At 37.9% G+C, this 19,620-nt stretch overlaps 2 protein-coding genes across 5 annotated transcripts in view; both read right to left on the bottom strand.

Moving 5' to 3' along the window:
• The window catches only part of cnot4b (CCR4-NOT transcription complex, subunit 4b), a 35,827-nt gene extending 29,987 nt beyond the window's left edge, over positions 1-5,840 (bottom strand). Inside the window, exons 1-2 of one of the 2 annotated variants that reach the window (XM_053688164.1) lie at positions 5,604-5,840; positions 5,280-5,403 (exon numbers count right to left, since the gene is read on the bottom strand). The gene's annotated coding sequence lies outside the window, so the exon portion shown is untranslated. The remainder of the gene's footprint in view (positions 1-5,279; positions 5,404-5,603) is intronic. The other variant, XM_053688163.1, reaches the window with a different exon arrangement.
• A 3,313-nt stretch (positions 5,841-9,153) lies between these two features.
• Positions 9,154-19,426, bottom strand: LOC108279945 (toll-like receptor 1). Of its 3 annotated transcripts, none has more exons than XM_053688460.1 (4): positions 19,333-19,426; positions 13,830-13,968; positions 13,199-13,277; positions 9,154-12,565 (listed from the first exon to the last, which is right to left on the bottom strand). In XM_053688460.1, exon 4 carries the CDS (start codon positions 12,562-12,564, stop codon positions 10,099-10,101), a length of 2,466 nt encoding a protein of 821 aa, XP_053544435.1. In that variant the 5' UTR covers position 12,565; positions 13,199-13,277; positions 13,830-13,968; positions 19,333-19,426; the 3' UTR covers positions 9,154-10,098. The 3 variants fall into 3 exon arrangements, with proteins under 3 accessions (XP_053544435.1, XP_053544436.1, XP_017350115.1); XM_053688461.1 differs by lacking the exon at positions 19,333-19,426 and adding an exon at positions 15,422-15,697; XM_017494626.3 differs by lacking the exon at positions 13,199-13,277.
• Positions 19,427-19,620: the final 194 nt, after the last annotated feature.

Below are 19,620 nucleotides of genomic sequence, written 5' to 3'. Positions count from 1 at the left end.
TTTTTGCTTTGCACTAAAGACATTTGGGTTTGAGATCAAAGGATATATGAGATGATAGACAGAATTTCAGCTTCTGATATTTATATCTAGATGTGTTAAACAACATGGAACATGGCCCCTTTGGTTTGCACACACCCATTTTTCAAATGATCAAAAAAAAACTGGAAAACGTGACTGACAGGTGTTTCTTGTTGCCCAGGTATTTCCTGTTAAGACTGTTAGATAGCTCTGAATGTCTACTCTAGGACTGGGCCCTGAGTTTTGCCTGTGTGTCTGTGGTTAAAAAGGATAAACCAAGATAAAGACCAGAGAGCTGAAAAAGAAAGAAACCATTAGTGTACTAACAGCCAGGCAAGAAACAGGTCAGCCAAGTAAAATAACAGCAGTCGATGACGGAAACATTGTGAGCTGTGAAGAAAACACCCAAAACAGTCAGTCAGTGATATCAACAGTCTCCACAGGGCAGTGGTGAAGGTGTCACAATCCACCGTTCTAATAAGACTTTGAGAGCAGAAATATAGAGCCCATACCAAAAGATGAAATCCACTCATCAGCAGTAAGAATCAGAAAGCCAGATTGGAATTTGAAAAGAAAAACAGAGGTGATCCACAAAAGTTCTGGAACCAAGATTAACCTCTACCAAAGTGATGGAAAGGCCAAAGTGTGGACAAAGAAAGGATCTGCTCATGATCTAAAACATACAAGCTCATTGCTCAAGCATGGTGGAGGAAGCATCATGGCTTAGGCTTGCATGGCTGCTTCTAGAACAGGTTCACTAATCTTTATTGAACTCATCTTTATTAACTCATGATGTTAGCAGCAGAATGAATTCAGACATTAACAGGAACATCCTATCTGACAATTTACAGAGAAATGCATCCGACTGAATTGGGAGAAATTTCATCATGCTAAAACACAATGCCAACACAAAGTTTTGTTTACTTTGTCAGGTGAAAGTAAAAGGTTTTAAACTGGTGAAGTCAAACACTAGACCTTAACCTAATCAAGCATGCATTCCACCTCCCAAAGAGGAGACTAAAGGGAGAAAACCCCTACAACTAACCACAAACCAAAAGATGCTGAAGTACAAGTCTGGAACATCACAAAAGAAGAATGCAACAGTTTGCTGAGGTCAGTGGTCACTGGCTTGACTCAGCTATTGCAACTAAGGGATATGCAACCAAATAAGGGTTCTCTACTTTTCAACTATGTTACAATACTTTTACTCACATAAAAATGGCTGGTCTGTCACCAAAGTTGGCATGTTCTAAGTTGGTTAACACATCTAGACATAAATATCGGGAAATGAAAGCTGTAAATGTGCTCTATCGTCTCATTCGTCTTTTGATCTCAAACACTGATGTCTTCAGTGTATTGTGCCAAAAATATATTATTATAATAATAATAGATCTTGCCGTTCCAATACTTTCAGGTGGGACTGTACCTTGTCTGAGCACCATGAGGAAAAAGAGAACAAATAAAATGAGATTTCAGGACACTCATCCATCACTCTGACTCTTTAACAAGGGGCTATACCACAAAGATTTAAGCTTATAATTCCACCTAACCTTATTATCATTTGCTAAGGCATACTCCCTGAATTGTAGAAAATCGTGGTTCCAAAAAAAGGACATTTTTCCATCTTCCCATTAAAAAAGGACAAATGGCTAATTTCTCTAGAAACTCTACACACACCAAGTGTGAGATAACAGACCGCAAGTAGGCCTACTCACACAAGCATAACAAGACTTAGTCAGCTTAACTGTTGTCAAAGGCCTCCTTTCAACAACTAGAAAATACTGCCTGCACTCTTTGAGAACAGTTACACATTAAAATCGATTCTTGCTTGTGAATTATAACGTTGTTTCTGCCACGAGTCAGTGCTGCCAGAGCATGTGCTCATATTGGGCCAAGGGCAATTCTGTACCTTTCTAATGCCTTGCATCTGTCCTCTTAAACATTCCCCACCAAGAAATAACCTCTCCCAGAGGACAGACTATGCACATGGACAAAAAGCACTACTTGTGTAAAGAATATTGAACAACAGGATTATTAGCAATACATCAACTAGGCCAAAATGTAAGCCCATGCATCTACAATATACCATACATTAGCTGGCTACAGAATTCACAGAAAACCAAACAGGCTGAATCATATAACTGCACTATATCTCAAAGATTACTAGAAAGATTACTGCTTATGTCAGGAGATGAAAAGTCCTGGTTTGAGGCTCCCGAGTGGCTCAACAGAAAAGTTAGCCTCGTTATCCGGAAACTGTGAATTCAAATCCCAACGATGCCACAGCTATCAGTGGCCAGGAGTCCAAAAGAGCAAAATCTGTCAATCACAGTGACCCTAGCTAATCATGGGCATCTATGAGCTCATGCAGGTGAATAGCGAGTGTATTACACTGCCCCATGATGCAGCAGCAGTTCGAAAACACACTGTTGACTGGCTTCACATGGACGAAGCACACGATAGCCTTCACCCTTCAGGATTGGCAGCAGTAGTATGACAGAGAAACCTAACTGGTGGGTAGGACTAAATTAGAGAAAAAAATAATTTAAATAAATAAATAAATAAATAAATAAATATCGATGATTTTAAATAAATAATTAAAACAATGACAATAAAATAACTGCAAGGTATGTGAAGGCTTTTGCACAGTCTACTCAGTCATATTGTGCTCTCCCCTATCTAACCAGATCTCTCTACACAGGCTGTAACAACCAATCAACAAAACAGATCAAACTCAATAGTAAGAAAAATAAGCAAATAGTGTCAATGTTTTAAGCTTTTCCTAGAATAAATTTCCATTAAGTTTTCCTAGAATAAATTTCCAAACCCACTCATACTCACAGGAAGATTATGCTAAGCAACCACAAAGATATCTTGATAAAGTCTTAACCATCTTTTCCAAGAGTGCCAATAATTTTGGAGCTGACTGTATTAGGAATATGTACATTTCCACCATGACGGTGTACTTTACCAAGGACAAACTAATAAATCTGCAAGGTGCAAAGCTATAAAAAGAAATCTAAATGGGACTACTGTTATTAGAATACTTCTCCACCAGCGTACTTCTCTCTCAGAGAGCTGCTCGCTGATCATATCTGCTTTAATAACAGCACAAGGTTCTTTCACATATGTACGTTTATAACGTTTAATAAATGGATTCGTTCTGGAGCACAAACGTATAGGAAAGTCTGCTGTCGATCAGTATGTGATCAGACACGCCCACACATGTTTTCGGTATCGCTTGCATGAGAACAGCAATGTTAGATTATTGTTTGCAGTTGAAATCATGGCTGCGCGTACAGAGAAAACAGAGCCAAAGGGCTGTCTTAGTGGCACTAAAGACTAAACGGTTTTACACACGATTATTACTTGTATGAGATGATCACAATAAGAATTCTATAACAGACTGTGTGAGAAGTTGTTTGTGTCAGATTAAACCAAGTTCACACTACACGATTTTCAACGCCGGCAGATCACCGTGCTTTTCACACTACGTGACTTGTAATCGGGAGTCATGAACTCGTTGTGGTGTTCACACTACGTGATTGCTCTGAGACAGGGGGTCTCACACACACACTACACGATCTGACCAAGACTCTGTCTGGGGTCCAAACTACGTTTTGTCACGAAAAACACATGCGAGAAGTGACACGGCTATACGATGCGAAAACCACGTGCGAAACAGGAGTTGTTTATTTGAAGATGGACGTAGGACAGAAATGAGCTGTGCGTGCTGTTTTGCGTGATGAACAAACCCACAAAAACTAAAAGACAAAGAAAGTGGGTGAAAGAACATCTTCGTTGAAAGTTAAAAAGTTGTACGCGAGTTTCCCCTCCTCACGGTGACCTCACCCCATGCCTTGCTCTCACATTGGCTGTAGCTCGTCGTCGCAATCGCTGCCAGCGACGACACTTTTCACACCACAGGATGTGGAGTCGCCCGACAACTCCAGATATTTAGCATGCCAAATATCTGTGTGGCGTCGGTGATGCCTCTTTGATGCGTTGTTGAGTAGCTCACACATAACGATCGACTGGAGAGTGACGAGTGCTGATGTGCAAATCGGGCTTAAAATCGTGTAGTGCAAACTAGGCTTAACACGATGAAGACCGTCACGACAGCACAGATCTGAAAGCAAAAAAGTTTCATCTCGTCATAATAGCCAATCAACTCAATAAGAGAGCCTTTTTGTGTGCCAATTAGCCTGCTGCGCACCTGGAAGGTGTAATTCACCCCTTATTTATTTCCATGCCATGTCTCTATTTCTCCCGCTGAGATACAACAGAGACGAGACATTACACAGAGATTCTCTCTGCTGCTGAAATTCAACAAACCGCTCTTCGTTTAAATCTCCACCGTATCTGTCGAGTGTGTGTGTATATATGTATGCAATCCTACAAACATCTTCCTATCGGTGGTTTTTAAATGAGTGGTGTAATAGCGGTCACTGAACTTCACCGTCAAAAAGCACCGCTGTGCTTTCTATAGACAATTTGGGCATGTAAAAGCTTTAGATGACTTGGGTGCAGGATTAATTAAGACAAAATCAAATTGTTCAAGATGACAGACTGCCTCAACCAAACCCTGGCGGACAGACAGACAGGGCCTGCAAGAAATGACACTTGGTGTCCTTGAGGGCGCTTTCAAAATGTCTGATTTGAACTAAAAGTGACTTTTTCTGTCTGGACTTTCAGCTACAAGATATAACGTTACATCATAGCCACACTGACAGCTGGCTAAAAACAGCAGCTCAAAGGCAATTCACTATTAATCCACAAACATTAAAAACACACAATATGAAATATTAATCTCCTTTGTAATTTTACTAAAGCAAAGAGCGAGGTATAGCAGCTACCGTTGCACTTAAGGCGGGGGGGGGGGGGGGGGGGGGGGGATAGCTACCTCCCTAGCCTAGCAAGATAGCTATTACAAGAACTGAAAGTCACCATTCACTAAATATTCTTTAATTATATGCATATATTAATCAGTGACAGTGAGTTAAGACGTATAACTACAATAAAGACTGATATTTTGTGTTACCCGAACAACCCGGTCACGTCTACTAACGGAGTTAGCTAAAGCTAACTGACATGGGTGTAGCAGTTGACAGTTAGCCTGTGAGCTAGTTTGTTGACAGTACAGCAAGTACACGTCTACATAGCAGATAATAATGTAAAAACAATATCAATGTGTATAGGAAAGAAGATAAACATAAAAACATGAATAAACTTGAAGTCAGAGTATAGTGGAGGCGACAAACCGTTTAGAAAGTGGCGAAATCTACGCGGTAAACTACCAGTCTGGTGGATATTTGAGCAGTTTTAGCATCGAGGCCTGTACTGTTCCGGTAAAGCCCGAGACTCTCCCAACCGAGTACATAACATCTGAAAAGCACACCAGATTTATTGGCAATAAAATAAAATAAAAATTGAATACCACAAGGACGAGTGGGGTGTTTGTTTAGTTTGGTTTGCAGCAAACTCTTACAGAAAAGTGTACACCAAAACTTTGGTCATTCCTCTGTCTACGGTTGATGGCAGAGCACAGAGTGCTAGCTAACGCAGCTAGCTTTAGGGATACTCACCCTGTCTAATTTTGTTCTTCTCAAGATTTATTCACAGCAGTTGGGAAGGTGATCTAAGGAACCTTTCTGAACTCCGGAATAAAAATGTAAAAAAAAAATCAACAACAAAAACTGGGAGCACGGATTCAGTTGGGGATTACTTCTGCGCTCTTATTTAAATGAAAACACCAAGGCGTACTGATAGCCTCTATAACCATGTACAGCGGCTGCACCTTCAAACCTCCATCTTACGTGAAAGGGGAGGCGTGAGAGAGGGAGGGGGAGGGGGGATTACAACTTACTGCGCATGCGTCAGTTCAAACGGTTTATGGGTAACGTAGTAACATAATATTGATAGTCAAAGGAATAAAGTAGTATCATCGGCTAGTTGAGATATTTTTAAATTGTTTACCACATATGGAAGCACCTTTTAAAATGGGATTTTGTAAAATATATATATATATATATATATATATTAATTGATAACAATATATATATATATATATATATATATATATATATATATATATATATATATATATATATATTGATAACAATTCAACAGCTGCAAGAAAAAGAAACGGGGGAAAACTCAGTTACTAGCAATTACATTTACTGCATTTGGCAAACGCCCTTATCCAGAGCGACTTACATTTATCTCATTTATACGCCTGAGTAATTGAAGGTTAAGGGTCTTGCCCGAAGGCCTAATAGTGGTAGCTTGGCAGTGCTGGGGCTTGAACCCAGAGCCTTTAACCATTGAGACACCTAAAATAGTTTTAGTAGTAGCTATGCAAGCCAATCAAAACTGAAGAATTAATATCATTATAAAACAAACTCACAATGTTGATAAAGGTACATCCGAAACCAAAAACAATAAGAGATTTAAGCAAAAATTGCCATGGCGTTCGAATGAATCAAATGCTTTATAACAATCCGAAAACGTCTGAATCAATATTCTCTGCGTAGACAACGAGATCGAGTACTAAACTTATACTGGAACTAATGTGTCTATTTTTCATAAATCCATTTTGTGTTTCGGCAATTATGCTGTTAAGACCAGATTTTAAACGAGTTGCAAATATTAAAGCAAGTCATTTGTAATCAACATTTAGCAGAGATATTGGTCTCCAGTTTCTCAGTTAAAAGTGGGTCTTTATCCATTTTGGGGATCAGAAAAATAAGCCCCTGCTTCACTGTGGGAGTCATCTCTCCTTTTATTTAATACATTCTTTAAACAAACTATGCAACGGTTGCTTTAAGAGGTCCCAGAAATGTAAATAAAATGCAACAGACAGGCCATCAGGTGCCTGGAGATTTTCCTTTCCCCACAGATTTCAGAACATCTTTCATTTCAGTAATAGAGATATCAGAATCACATAGTTGCTTAATATCCTAATTAATACATGAAAACTTAGGGTTAGGGTTAGGGTTAGGAAAAAAAAACATTACATTTTCCTTGAGAAAACTGAGAATACAATTCTTTGTAGAAGGTGTATACAACGGTTGAGATCATTCCTGAACCTGTACATAAATCTCAATTAATGTTTAGAGCAGAGAAAGATGTCTTTTTACGATTTCTTTACTCTAGAGCAAAAAATAATTTGTGTTTCTTTCACCCTTCTCGATCCATTTTGCTCTAGAGCGTATAAAAGCACCTTTAACAATCCCCTTATACATATTTTCAATTTGCAATTGACAGACGCTCAATTCTACATCTTCTGCATTAACAAACATATAATGTAGTAACATCTATGTAGTACTGATCGAAATTTCGGCTGTTTAAACACACACACACACACACACACACACACACACGCACACACACACACACAGACACACACACACACACACACAAGAAAAAAATAAGTTCCAGCTGTGTTTGGTCTAAACACGATCCAATAGTCCATTAATTGGATTCAAACATTTATTACCATTCTGCTTTTAAAAAAAAGAAAGAAAGAAATTTCGTCTGTTTATAGGGATATCAATCCATTTTCCATAACACTTACACAGGGTCGCTAGGAGCCTGGAGCCTATCCCAGGGAACTAGGGGTACAAGGCGGGGGACACCCTGGACGGGGTGCACTGGAAGGGGTGCACACACATTCACACACTACGGGCAATTTGGAAATGCCAGTCTGCCAACAACACATGTCTTTGGACTGGAGGAGGAAACCAGTGTACTCCAAGTAAACCCCCAAAGCACGGGGAAAACATGCAAAGTACACGGAGTCAGGGCGGAGGCAGAATTCAAACCCCAACCCTAGAGGTGCGAGGCAAGTGTATATATATAGGGATGTGCAGATAATCAGTTATTTTTTGTATATTAAAATATTCTACACAGACAATATTTCAAAATACCATTACTATTCCATTTGGCAGAGAGCTATCTACACAGGCAGCATTTTTGGACAAATATAAAATCGGTCCCATTTGGAAGGCAATAAGAACAGCCGTCTTCTAAGTGTCCCAATTTTAGGCAAATTTGAAGTATCCATTCATAGAGGCAATCCATTAATTCTGGCTACTAGATAAGAATTTAAAAACTTTTTTATTTAATTTAATTTTTTTTGGGGGGTGGGGTGTGTGTGTGTGTGGGGGGGGCAATACCAGTTTACGATAATATCATCAACCCTGTTAAAATCAATTATCCTCATACGGCTAGTTATAAGATATCAGAAAACATTTGTGATTTTTATGTCAGCTGCCTCTCAATATGGTTTGATAAGCAAAGAATTTATTGTTTTATTAAAAACAAAAACAATTTTAAAAAATAGTGTCAACATCATGTGTGGTACTGTGACTGGACCATCCATACTGTTCTACTGTCCATATCCTACTACAAAATGGAAACCCATATGGGACAAACAAATGAATAAAGGGATTGCAGATTTTTGGCCCATAACAAAAATTTTTTTTTAAATCCATGTCAAGTACAAGTTTCCATCTGTCAGGAAGTGTAAAAAATAACCTTGGGGTGACTTTCGATGACCAGTTGATCTTTACAGACCACATTTCAACAACTGCATGGTCCTGTAGGTTCATTCTGTACAACATCAAGAAAATCAGACCCTATCTCATTGATCATGCCACACAGCTACTAGTCCAGGCTCTTGTTATCTCAAAACTGGACTATTGCAACGCACTACTCCCAGGCCTCCCAGCCAGCTCCATCACACCACCTCAGATGATTCAGAATGCAGCAGCATGCCTTGTTTTCAACCAGCCCAAAAGGACCCACATCATACCCCACTTCATCTCCCTCCACTGCCCGCATCAAATTCAAGACCTTGATGCTCACATACAAGACCTTGTCTGGAACAGCACCTCCCTACCTCAACATTCTCCTTGAGGTTTATGTTCCCTCACGCAACCTGTAACCGGTTAAGGCCCGAGGCCTGGTAGTGCCAACTCACTGAGGCATGAGGTACCTATGCAGAACCATTAAACTAACCGTCCCTTAGTGGTGGAAATCTCAATCCAGCATCAGAATCTGTCACTATCTTCCTTGAACACTTATCCAACCCCTAACTTGCCCTCTTGCACCCCCCCCCCCCCCCCCCCCCCCTTTAAAAATGAATAAATAAATAAAGTCTGCACTTACACTGGCTCTTACATCTCTACTCTGTAACCTTGCTCCTCTAAAACTCGATTATAAATATTGCATGGTAGCACTATTTGTATTGTTCTTCGCTTTGCTTGTACTTCCTCATTTGTAAGTCACTTTGGATAAAAGCGTCTGCTGAATGAATAAATGTAATGTAAATATAAATGTCCACTATATTACTATAAAATCAAATAAAATGCAATAAAAGAAAAATAACAACAATGCATAATATACACTGAAATTTGAAGCAAATACTATTTAACAGTAGATGGAGACAGAGTCAAACTACACACTCACTTGTATGTCAATTTTATACAGTAAATAAGCATATTTGTATAATCAAGGCAATTTATGACTTGTATGACAGATGCTCTGCATAAACAGATCAATGTGTGTAAATGTTTATATGGTGAAGTTTTCTGTCAGGTGATGATTAATTAGAATTTTGGAAGAAGTCTCCAGGGTCAGGGCTTTATAAAAGTCAGAGGTGAAACTGTAAATTTAAGTTTTCTGACACGTTAAGTCTGTACTTTCTCTGTAACCTAAGAAGCTGCTACACGTCTTATACTGTTTTGTCTTATTAAATTCAACAAAGAGAAAAAAAGGTTGATGAGGCTGGTGAGGGAACTACTGTTTATAGCTGCTATAATGTGAGTGATAATAGTTAATATCTTGTTTGTCAACATTCACATTCACTTGTGTGTCCACATTCCATTATTCAATGTAACTGTAAACCAATAAAAAGTATGTGTTGTTTAATTAATTAAAGCATGTAATTATTGCCAAATTACTGTGGTATAAGAAGAATAAAACACCTAGGGAAATGCTGTTTTAATTGTTTTGATGTTTTTGATTGTCCTGCAGCTACCATTGGTACAAAAGTAAACTTCCATTTTGTAGGAAACTTTACTGTTGAGCATTCAATAAAAGAGTATTTTCAGCTATGTCACAAGCAATTTCTTTCAGCACCATACGCTTGTCTGCAGTCTGCAAGATGGACCTGAGACTAGACCAAAAGACTTTTTTCTTGGTTTCATCTTTTGGCCACTCCAGATAGGTTTTCTGTCTTAGCATGGTGCTTAGCCTCAGGAACTTTTTAGGCAGAGAGTCAGATGGAATGGGCTCCAACAGAATGAAGACCAGCGAGTCATCCCTTACACTAATCGCTCTGTGCTGAGCGAAAAAGAGCTCATAGTTGCACCATTCACTCTGAACAAAGTGCTTTGACAGGATAAAGATTGTTTTGTAGCTGCTTTCCACACAACTAATGATATTGTCCACAATCCATTGGCCAGGTACAAAGTCTCTCTCGTGAATGCAGATGGACAACCCTGCGCTCTCCAAAGCTGGGACTAGTTCAGAATCCACCCAGGTGCAATCATGATGGCTGTAGGAGATGAATGCATGGTAAAGAAAGGTGCTGTTCTTCGATTTATTTGCCTGTCTGGTGCTCCGACGCTTCACTCTTATCCATACCCAGAGCATTTTCGTGTACCAGATGCCATCACATGCATAGAAAATGATGCCCAAAGCAGCTGTAATAACAATAATTACTGGTAGAGCCACTGCTGCTTGGAGTCCTGGTAGACAGGAAAGTTTTCCTGGTTTGTATGTGTCTAAGTACTTTCCTGCTAGTAATGGTGGAGAACTGCATGTGTATTCTAATGGCCAATCAGGAAGAAGAGCCTTGTTCAACATGGTTACAAACCAAAAAGAGTCACAATCACAGACAAATGGATTGTTACCTGCTTTTAAAGTCTGCAGGCTGGGGAGGCCCTCGAGCGCAGCCTGGTCAATGGACGTGATGGAATTCTGATCAACGTAAAAGGTTTGCAGCACAGGTGCATGAAGATCCGAGGGGATGAGATGTATGCTGTTAAAGCTCAGGAAGAGGTGTGTGAGTCTGGGGAACTGTGAGAGGACATCTTGGGAGATGACGCTTATGCCTGTTTTGGAGAGGTCGATCTTTTGGAAATGATGGGACAGGTATTGAAAAACAGAGTCGCCCAAGTTGTTATGGCTGAGATTCAGTTCAGTGAGGTGTGAGGGCCAGGAGCATGGACCCCCAATCTGAATGGAGTTAAAACTCAAGTCAAGGGACATTAAAACCTTCATTTCATGAGTCCGCTTAGAAATATACGCTAGGTCAGAAAAACGATTGTTGCTTAACGAAAGCTGTCTCAAAGCTGGAAACACACTCTCAAATGAGCACAAATACCACCAGAATCCTGTATCATCCAAAAGGTTGTTTGACAGGTCCAAAATTTGCAGTGATGGTATAGCTGAAATGAGATTGCATGGAAGAATATTCATTCCCGTACCAGAGAACTTCAAGTAAGTCAGCTGAGAAATCAAGTCCATGCTCATGTTGACTGTAGGATACTGATATTGATAGTGGTTCACACCGTTAAAAACAACTGCTCGTAAACTGAGTGTATGGTTCTGACTGGGGAATTGAAACCCATATGGAGTATCTTCATTATAAGTTATGTTCAGAAATTCAAGTTCCTCAAAAAATGATTTCCAGATATTTTGGAGGAGTTTCACCATGACAGAGCTGTTAATCAAGGTGTCCACAATGGTGAAGTTGGAGAGTACATGGAGTTTCTCAAGGCCCTCGAAAGGATCACTTGAAATTGTACACTGATCTGGAAAGAGCTTGATTAGCCTGATTCTCTTCGTATGTGTTTGGTCAAGGTCCATCAACATGGTTTTGAAAATATCAAAGTTGTGACAAAAAGTCACTCTCAGAGACACTTCCTCCAATGATTTAAGTTGGGCAAATGAACCATTTTCATATTTTTGTATCTCAGTGCCACCTCCAAATGTGAATTGTTTTAAATGTGTATTTTGAAGTGGTGCCAAATCATCGATTTTAACTGACGTTACTTTTGGACTTCCTATTGCCAAGGTAGAAAGATATGTCAAGTTACTGAAAAAAGCTGGAAGAGTATAGCTGTCGTAATCATTGCCGGAAAGGTCTAAGATCCTAAGTTGTGGAAGAGGCAAGTAGGGAATAACGGTCAGTAGGTTGTAGGAGATGTTGAGAACCTTGAGCTCTGCGTTATTATAAAAGGCATCAGGGGAGATGAATTGAAGGCCACAGCTGGTGATCTTGAGGAAACAGAGGCGAGTGAGTCTGTACAGGTCAGCATGGATGATACTAGAAATGTTGTTTTCAGAGACATCTAAGTTTTCAATGTCATCTGGCAAGTCTGATGGTATCCTGTTCAGGTTGCTGTTGGTAAGGTCCTTTGATTTGTCCCTTCTAAAGGAACAGAGCTGGACATTTTTGTCTACATTTATCTGAACTGCGGCTCTGACCATTAAAAGCAATGATGAGACTGCAATGGTCCAGAAGATGGGTGGCATGCTGTAAAACAAGGAAATCATAATTAAACTGTATTCATTTTTTTGGAAGGTTTATGTAGCAAATAAAATCTTGGACTGTTGGATATTGTATATTAAACTATTGAAAATGCACCAACTAATTTAAGACAAGAGTGCGTTAAATAATTTTTTGATACATTTATTATACATACATTTTTAAAGGTTTGTCAATATAGTGGATGTCATTGTCAAAACATCTGGGGTGGAAAACAGTGAGTAATTAACTAGTATAGTAACTTTAATACGATACTTTATTTGGGGGTATTTATATTTTATTTGAGTGTTATTGAAATTGAATACTCATACTCTTTAATTGCATTTCTAAGAAAACAAACACCCTTTTTCACCTTTATTTTTTTTATAGCATCTAGCATATGACTGTACAATATACATCAATAGAATGAGTGAGTTTTATTTACATTTCACTTTAAAGCATATAATCAGTAATGTTGAAAAAAAATAAACACTCACGAATCATGCCTATTCATCATCTGCTATGATCTTCTCATGCTACAAAAAGTAGTTAAAGCTATATCTACTGTATCCATGTGCATTTTAATATGTATATGCCACTACACTGTAATGTGGAACTTGAGGATGAGCGTCCCGGCCCTACCTCAGTAAAATGTTTCAGTAAGCAAAGACTTGATAAAATAGGGTGCTTCCTTTGCCAACCTTGAAGGCATGAACTCCATCTAATTTGAAAAAACATTTTGAGGTAATTTTTCATTAACTGGCTAACATTAATGTTATATTTAACTAAGTTTGCCAGGTTACACCAGGCATCGATTCCCGTAGCTAACATAGTTTTTCTAGGCACATCAAAGCAAGCAATTCAAATTCTAGTTATACAATATTAGTGAGCAATATTATTTTTTACATGATGTTTTATTTCTGATTAATTCATTATCAAACTATGCAGAGTTAGTCATGTACATGACCATCAAATGTACAGCAATTGACTGAAGTTGTCAGGCAAAATGGTGCAGCTGCGCCGTAAAATAAAAATAATCTTCTGACAGTTTTAGATAATTAATAATATTTACTTTTCACGCAAAAAAAAAAAAATTATCACTTAAAAACAATTACTTTTTACTTAATAGATTTAAATATAGTTACATTTTACTTTCACTTGAGTATAATTCTAATTGAGCAATTGGGTGAAATACTGAAACAGTATCTTCCAGCACTTAAGCAATTTTTCCACCCCTATATATAAATAAAAAAAGTCTAAAATGCTCATTTACCTTAATGTCTTTGGTCGAAATCAAACACGACAGGAGGTAACAGATAGTAGGTTTTTGCTTCTTTTCTTAGGCTTCTGTGTCTGAAAATCCTTTACCTCAGATGTCCTTCTAAATGATAAATGTCCAGTATTGCAACTTCCTTTTTGGAAAATGAAAAAAAAAATGTGTTTGTGTGCGTGGTATTATGGATGTCGCAATTCTTCTGTAGAGATCAGAATGAAAAAATCAGGAAGTTAACTGACTGATATTCACACATTTAAGCACGCAACCATCTTCATGTCATCCACACGTCTATTATAGATTAGAATAGGTTATCAAATATCACATGATTAAAATCAATGACAGATTGTAAGTATGCGGGTGTGAGAATAGGACTGCCATTTTAAATAACTATAAAACAAATAACATTTTCCTGATGCCACATCTCAAAAAAGGAAGTTCTAGGTATTTATTGTGAGTGGCGATGGGCAGCGTTGCAGAAAAAAAAAAAAGGAACTAATTAAAATCTCAAATTACCTAAGAATACAATATACTGTTAATGTGTTGGCAGTTATATACAGGAGGATTTCTAGGTCACTATTTAAATTTAAGCAAATTTTGTATACTGACCATGTTAAAAATAGTTCAATAATACATTTTTAATTCTGATATCCTGGTGTTATTGCTATAACTATTTTCATACTGGTTATAAATCTTCACACACCTATTTGAGACACACATTTAGTATTTGTTTACACTGTACATGTGTTTCTTGCTATTTCTTTCACTGAATTCTAGCGATCTAGTGGTTCAACATTTAGCATTTAATAAGCCATGTGTTTTTATTAAAACTATATAGTCCCGCTTATAATTAGGTTAATTACCATAAAGCACATAATTCAGTAACTCCTATAAATAATCCAGTAGTTATATGGGATGAAAATTAAAATGCTTCTGTTTGGCATTCTTTTTCATTTTAACACAAAATGATTCATTTAATTACAAATGATATTATCAGCAATAACTTGAGTGAAAGGAGAATCTTAGATATATTTACATGAATGTCAGAGTTTTGGTATATCCCCTTTTTTTTGCTTTAATGACAGTGTGCACTCAAGCTGGCATGGACTCCACAAGTTTGCGTAAAACCTGATGATCCATTTCAGATCAAAACTACCAGTGTGTCATCTGAACAAATGCTTCAGTGGAAGGGACTTGTGAAAAATCTGACCATTTACACATAATATGAATTGGTGTTTGTACTTCTGGTTAGATGCTAACTGTATTTCACTGGCTTTGTACTTGTACTCTAATCAATTACAATAATGTTCAATCTAACCTAAATTAATCTTTTGTTTGAAGGAGTTAAATATATAAATATATAATTTTTCCATACTAAATAATGAAACACTTGCACTGTCACTGCTATGTTGAATGTCATTTAATCTAATCCACTTCAGAATGCAGCAGCACGCCTCGTCTTCAACCAGCCCAAAAGAACCCATGTCACACCCCTCTTCATCTCCCTCCACTGGCTTCCTGTAGCCGCCCGCATCAAATTCAAGGCCTTGATGCTCAACTACAAGACCTTGTCTGGAACTGCACCCTCCTACCTCAACTCTCTCCTGAAGGCTTACGTTCCCTCACTCAATCTGCGATCGATTAGCGACCGACTTTTAGCAGTTCCAACTCAGCGTGGCGCAAGGTCCCTTTCAAGAACATTCAAACTAACTGTTCCTCAGTGGTGGAATGAACCTCAATCCGGACCGCAGAATCTCTCACCATCTTCAAAAAAACGGACCCACCTCTTCCGTCAACACCTAACCAACCCATAAAAAAAATAAAAATAAATAATTTTAATAAATCTACTCTGGCACTTACACGTTTACTCTGCGAACTTTGCTTCTTCTGGAACTCAATTAATGGATCTTGTATGGTAGCACTACTTGTATTGTTCTCTGCTGGATATATCGCTTTGCTTGTATCTTTCTCATTTGTAAGTTGCTTTGGATAAAAGCATCTGCTAAATGAATAAATGTAATGTAATGTAAATGTACTCTTATCATACAGAAAATAATACATATTCATCAATTCAATTCAATTCAGTTATATCTGTATAGCACTTTTAACAATGGACGTTGTCACAAAGCAGTTTTACAGAAATATATATATTACAGATAAAAATTTTACATTTATAAATGTATCCCTGACAAGCAAGTCAAAGGTGATGGTGGTAAGGAAAAACCCCTTAAATGAGAACATGAGGAGGATACCTTGAGAGGAACCAGACTCAAAAGGGAACCCATCCTCATCTGGGTGAAACCGGATAATGCAATTGTAAGTAATTTAACTTTTATAACTGTGTACTATGTAGTAAAAAAAAATTCAATTGTGTAACCAGAACTTATGAGCTTACGAGCAATGTATGATTATAAGCATGAGAGATACTTCTGAATTCATTATAGTTTTAACATGAAGTCTATTTAGTTGAACAACATCCAGTGGGCCTAAAACAGAACCTTGCAGAACACCAAACTTTAACTTAGTATGCATAAAGAAGTCACCGTTTCCATATTGTTTTGTTCTAATCTGATTTTTGTCTTTTCTAAAACCTAACAGTTAATTCATGAATATCCTAAAAACAATTCTCAAGAGCACACACCGACAGTTATCAGCTGTAACTAAACTGGCATACATTTGCATAAAAATGCTGTCTTTATAATACATCAGAATATAGACACACCCAGCAAAATCCCGTGTTGACTTAACACCTAGAGTGTAGAATTTACTCTTTCAATATACAATTGTGTCCAATTGGACATGAATAAACACTGTACTGTAGATGTTAATTCAACACTGTGGATTTTACTATGCATATTAACAGTATCATGCGTAATACATATTTGGTACCCAGGCATAAGGGCTTGGTCTAAACTCTCTCCAATTCACAGACAAAATTGTTGATGTAGGGGACCAAGTGATTTACATGAATGATCTGTGATAAGGGTGTTCCCACTTACTCGGCCCTTGACACATCTTATTAATAGAGGTTTTATTATTTGACAAGAACCAACTTTCAGCATTTTTTAAATTGTCCTTCGTGTATTCAGATGAAAAAAATGATATGAGCTACTTGATTTTGAGTGGTCTGCAATTATTTGGAACACTGTTCCGAGAGTAAAAACTACTACGGTCTGTTTCAGGAAGCTGTTATTTTTATGCTGACTTGCAGAATAAGTGTTTAAACACCTGATCTGAAAGCCATCTTAAATGGAACGGTTCCCAGTTGTATTGTTTTGGGGGTTTTTTGTGTGTGTGTGTGGTTTTTTTTTGCCTAGTATATAATGTTTCTTTTTAATCCAACTCAATCAACCTTTTTGAATACAGTCAGGCATAATTCTATAAAAAGCTTGGTTGTATCTGACATTAAACTTTAGCACATTGACATTAGCTTTTATATAACCTTTTGAAACAACATGCAGCATAAAACTTCAGACTGTCTGACCTCAATTTCTTTGGTGCAACTTTAGGATTTACTCATTAAGCAGTGTTGCTACAGCTGTGTGCCAGAGTTTGCTTTCTTGGAAATGGTTACCAAAAGTAACAAAAAAGTTCAAAAAGTGTATGTTAAGAAGACATGCATTTAGTCTGTAATGACTTTTGTCAGGTTTCCAGCTGTCCGTTTTGGATCTTTTTCTGAATTTCTCAGACATTTGTTTTCAGTATTACTTCCACTTTTTGGTTGTGTCTTGTGTCTATGTAAAGATTCCCACCAGACATCCTTTAAGAATGACTTGTTGAAAAGTTGAACGGCTTGAAATCATTCTCAGGGCTGGATCGGAAGCTGTTCTAAGGTTGCGATTGACTTTAATAGGAAACGTGGCAAGCACATCACACAGGACACTGTTGCAAAAACGTATTACCAAATTAAAAAAGACTGGAAGTGTTGCAGACCAGCCGTGAAGTGGACTGTACACAATACTGTGCAAAAGACTTAGGCACCCTGTTTTTTTAGTACTAACTTTGTTATAGATTTTTATTTTATTACTCCTACATCATCGAGTCAGTACAAAAACATTTCAGATTCCCAAACATTAGTTTTCCAGCACAAAATGAAATGTTACAGAAAAATGTTTGTATTTCAATAAAGAAAGCAGCAGATTAAGTGGTAAGAGACACTTTTCAGACAAAAAACATAATGACGGCTGTTGTTTTTTGCTGCAAAAATAAGAAGCAAGTGCAACAGTCAAAGTCTCCAAAAGAACCGTTACTGCTTCTGCAAGATGCTCAGTAAAACTGACAGATCATTTCCTTATAAAACTAGAAATGTTATTAATCAACCTGGAATTGGCTGTGTGTCTATATTGTCTCAACATACTGTGATAAGGATGGTTCGAGCGGCCAAAAAAATTTCAACTACTATACGAAGTCAGCTACATCACCACAAGTTGTTTGGGAAGGGTTTCAAGAAAAAACCCTCCACTCTCATCCAAAAACAAACTATATATAGGCTTGCTGGAATTTTGGACCACTATTCCATGCAGTATTCTTTCAGTTGCAAGATGGTTTTTTTTTTTTTTTTTTTTTGCATGTTTCAAATCCCTCCACAACATTTCAATGGGATTCAAATCGAGGCCTTGACTATGACATTCCATAACCCTCCATGTCATATTTTGAGTCATTTCTTGGTGGATTTGCTAGTGTGCTAAGGATCATTATTTTTTTTTTTGAAAGGTCTACTTTAGGTTCAACTTCAACATTTGGACAGATGGCCTCACATTATTCAAGCACTCTTTGATATGATGCAAAATTCATAGTTGAATCAATGAATACAAGCTGTCCTGTCCCTGAGGCAGCGAAGCAACCCCAAACCATAACATTTCCATCACCGTGCTTCACAGTTGGTATGAGGTGCTTATCCTGAAAAGCTGTCTTTGGTCTGTGACAAACATGTCTCCTGTTACTGTGGCCAAACAACTCTATCTTTGATTCATCTGTCTCAAGCACATTATTCCAAAAGGCCCGGTCTTTGCCTACATGCTGTATGTGACGCATTTCAAATAATTAGGAGATGTAATTAAATCCCCTGCCACACTAATATGCATCCACATCCTTTTTTATGAAGGCATTATAAAACTCTTTAACTCTTGGCATACACCACACACCTCAGTAACAAAGGGAACACTAGATTCTAGATATGAGAGGGGTATAAATAAGAGAGGTTCCACCTATCTAATTACTGGCACCAAATCCTGAACACCTGATTCTAATTTTATAGGTTTGAAAGTGTGATGAATTTGAAAGTATGATCTGTGGCTGATCTGTTTTTTTTTTATTGTGAAAATTACTACAAAATGTCAATTTTATGTGACATTTGATAGCATGTATCACCTTTATTAATTGGCACTGTTTCAGAGGATCAAATGTTAGCTTGTCCAAACACACCTAATACCTCCAAAGGTCACTAGTTCCTGGAGGAAGTTCCTGCATTGGAAAAGCGGCATCTGAGGGGGAAATATTTTACCTGGAACTTAATTTAGACCCTGGTCCCTGCAGTAGAAACACACAGAGTACCTCCAAAAGTCCCTAGTTCCTGGGGGAAGTCCCTGCGGTGGAAACGCGGCTTTGGTGTCAGATCTTAAACGGTGTAAAGATCTGACACCAAAGCCGCGTTCTAATTCTAGAATATTCACTTCTTCCGAAATCCAATAGAGGGTGTGCGAGCGCTATTATACAGTATGAACTTTATGAACTCGCACGCCCTCTATTGGATTTTGGAAGAAGTGAATATTCGGCTTCGGTTTTCCGAAAA

The sequence above is a fragment of the Ictalurus punctatus genome, chromosome 19, assembly GCF_001660625.3.
Source record: "Ictalurus punctatus breed USDA103 chromosome 19, Coco_2.0, whole genome shotgun sequence".
NCBI classification, from domain to species: Eukaryota; Metazoa; Chordata; class Actinopteri; order Siluriformes; family Ictaluridae; genus Ictalurus; species Ictalurus punctatus.
This window is presented reverse-complemented; position numbering and strand designations above follow the sequence as displayed.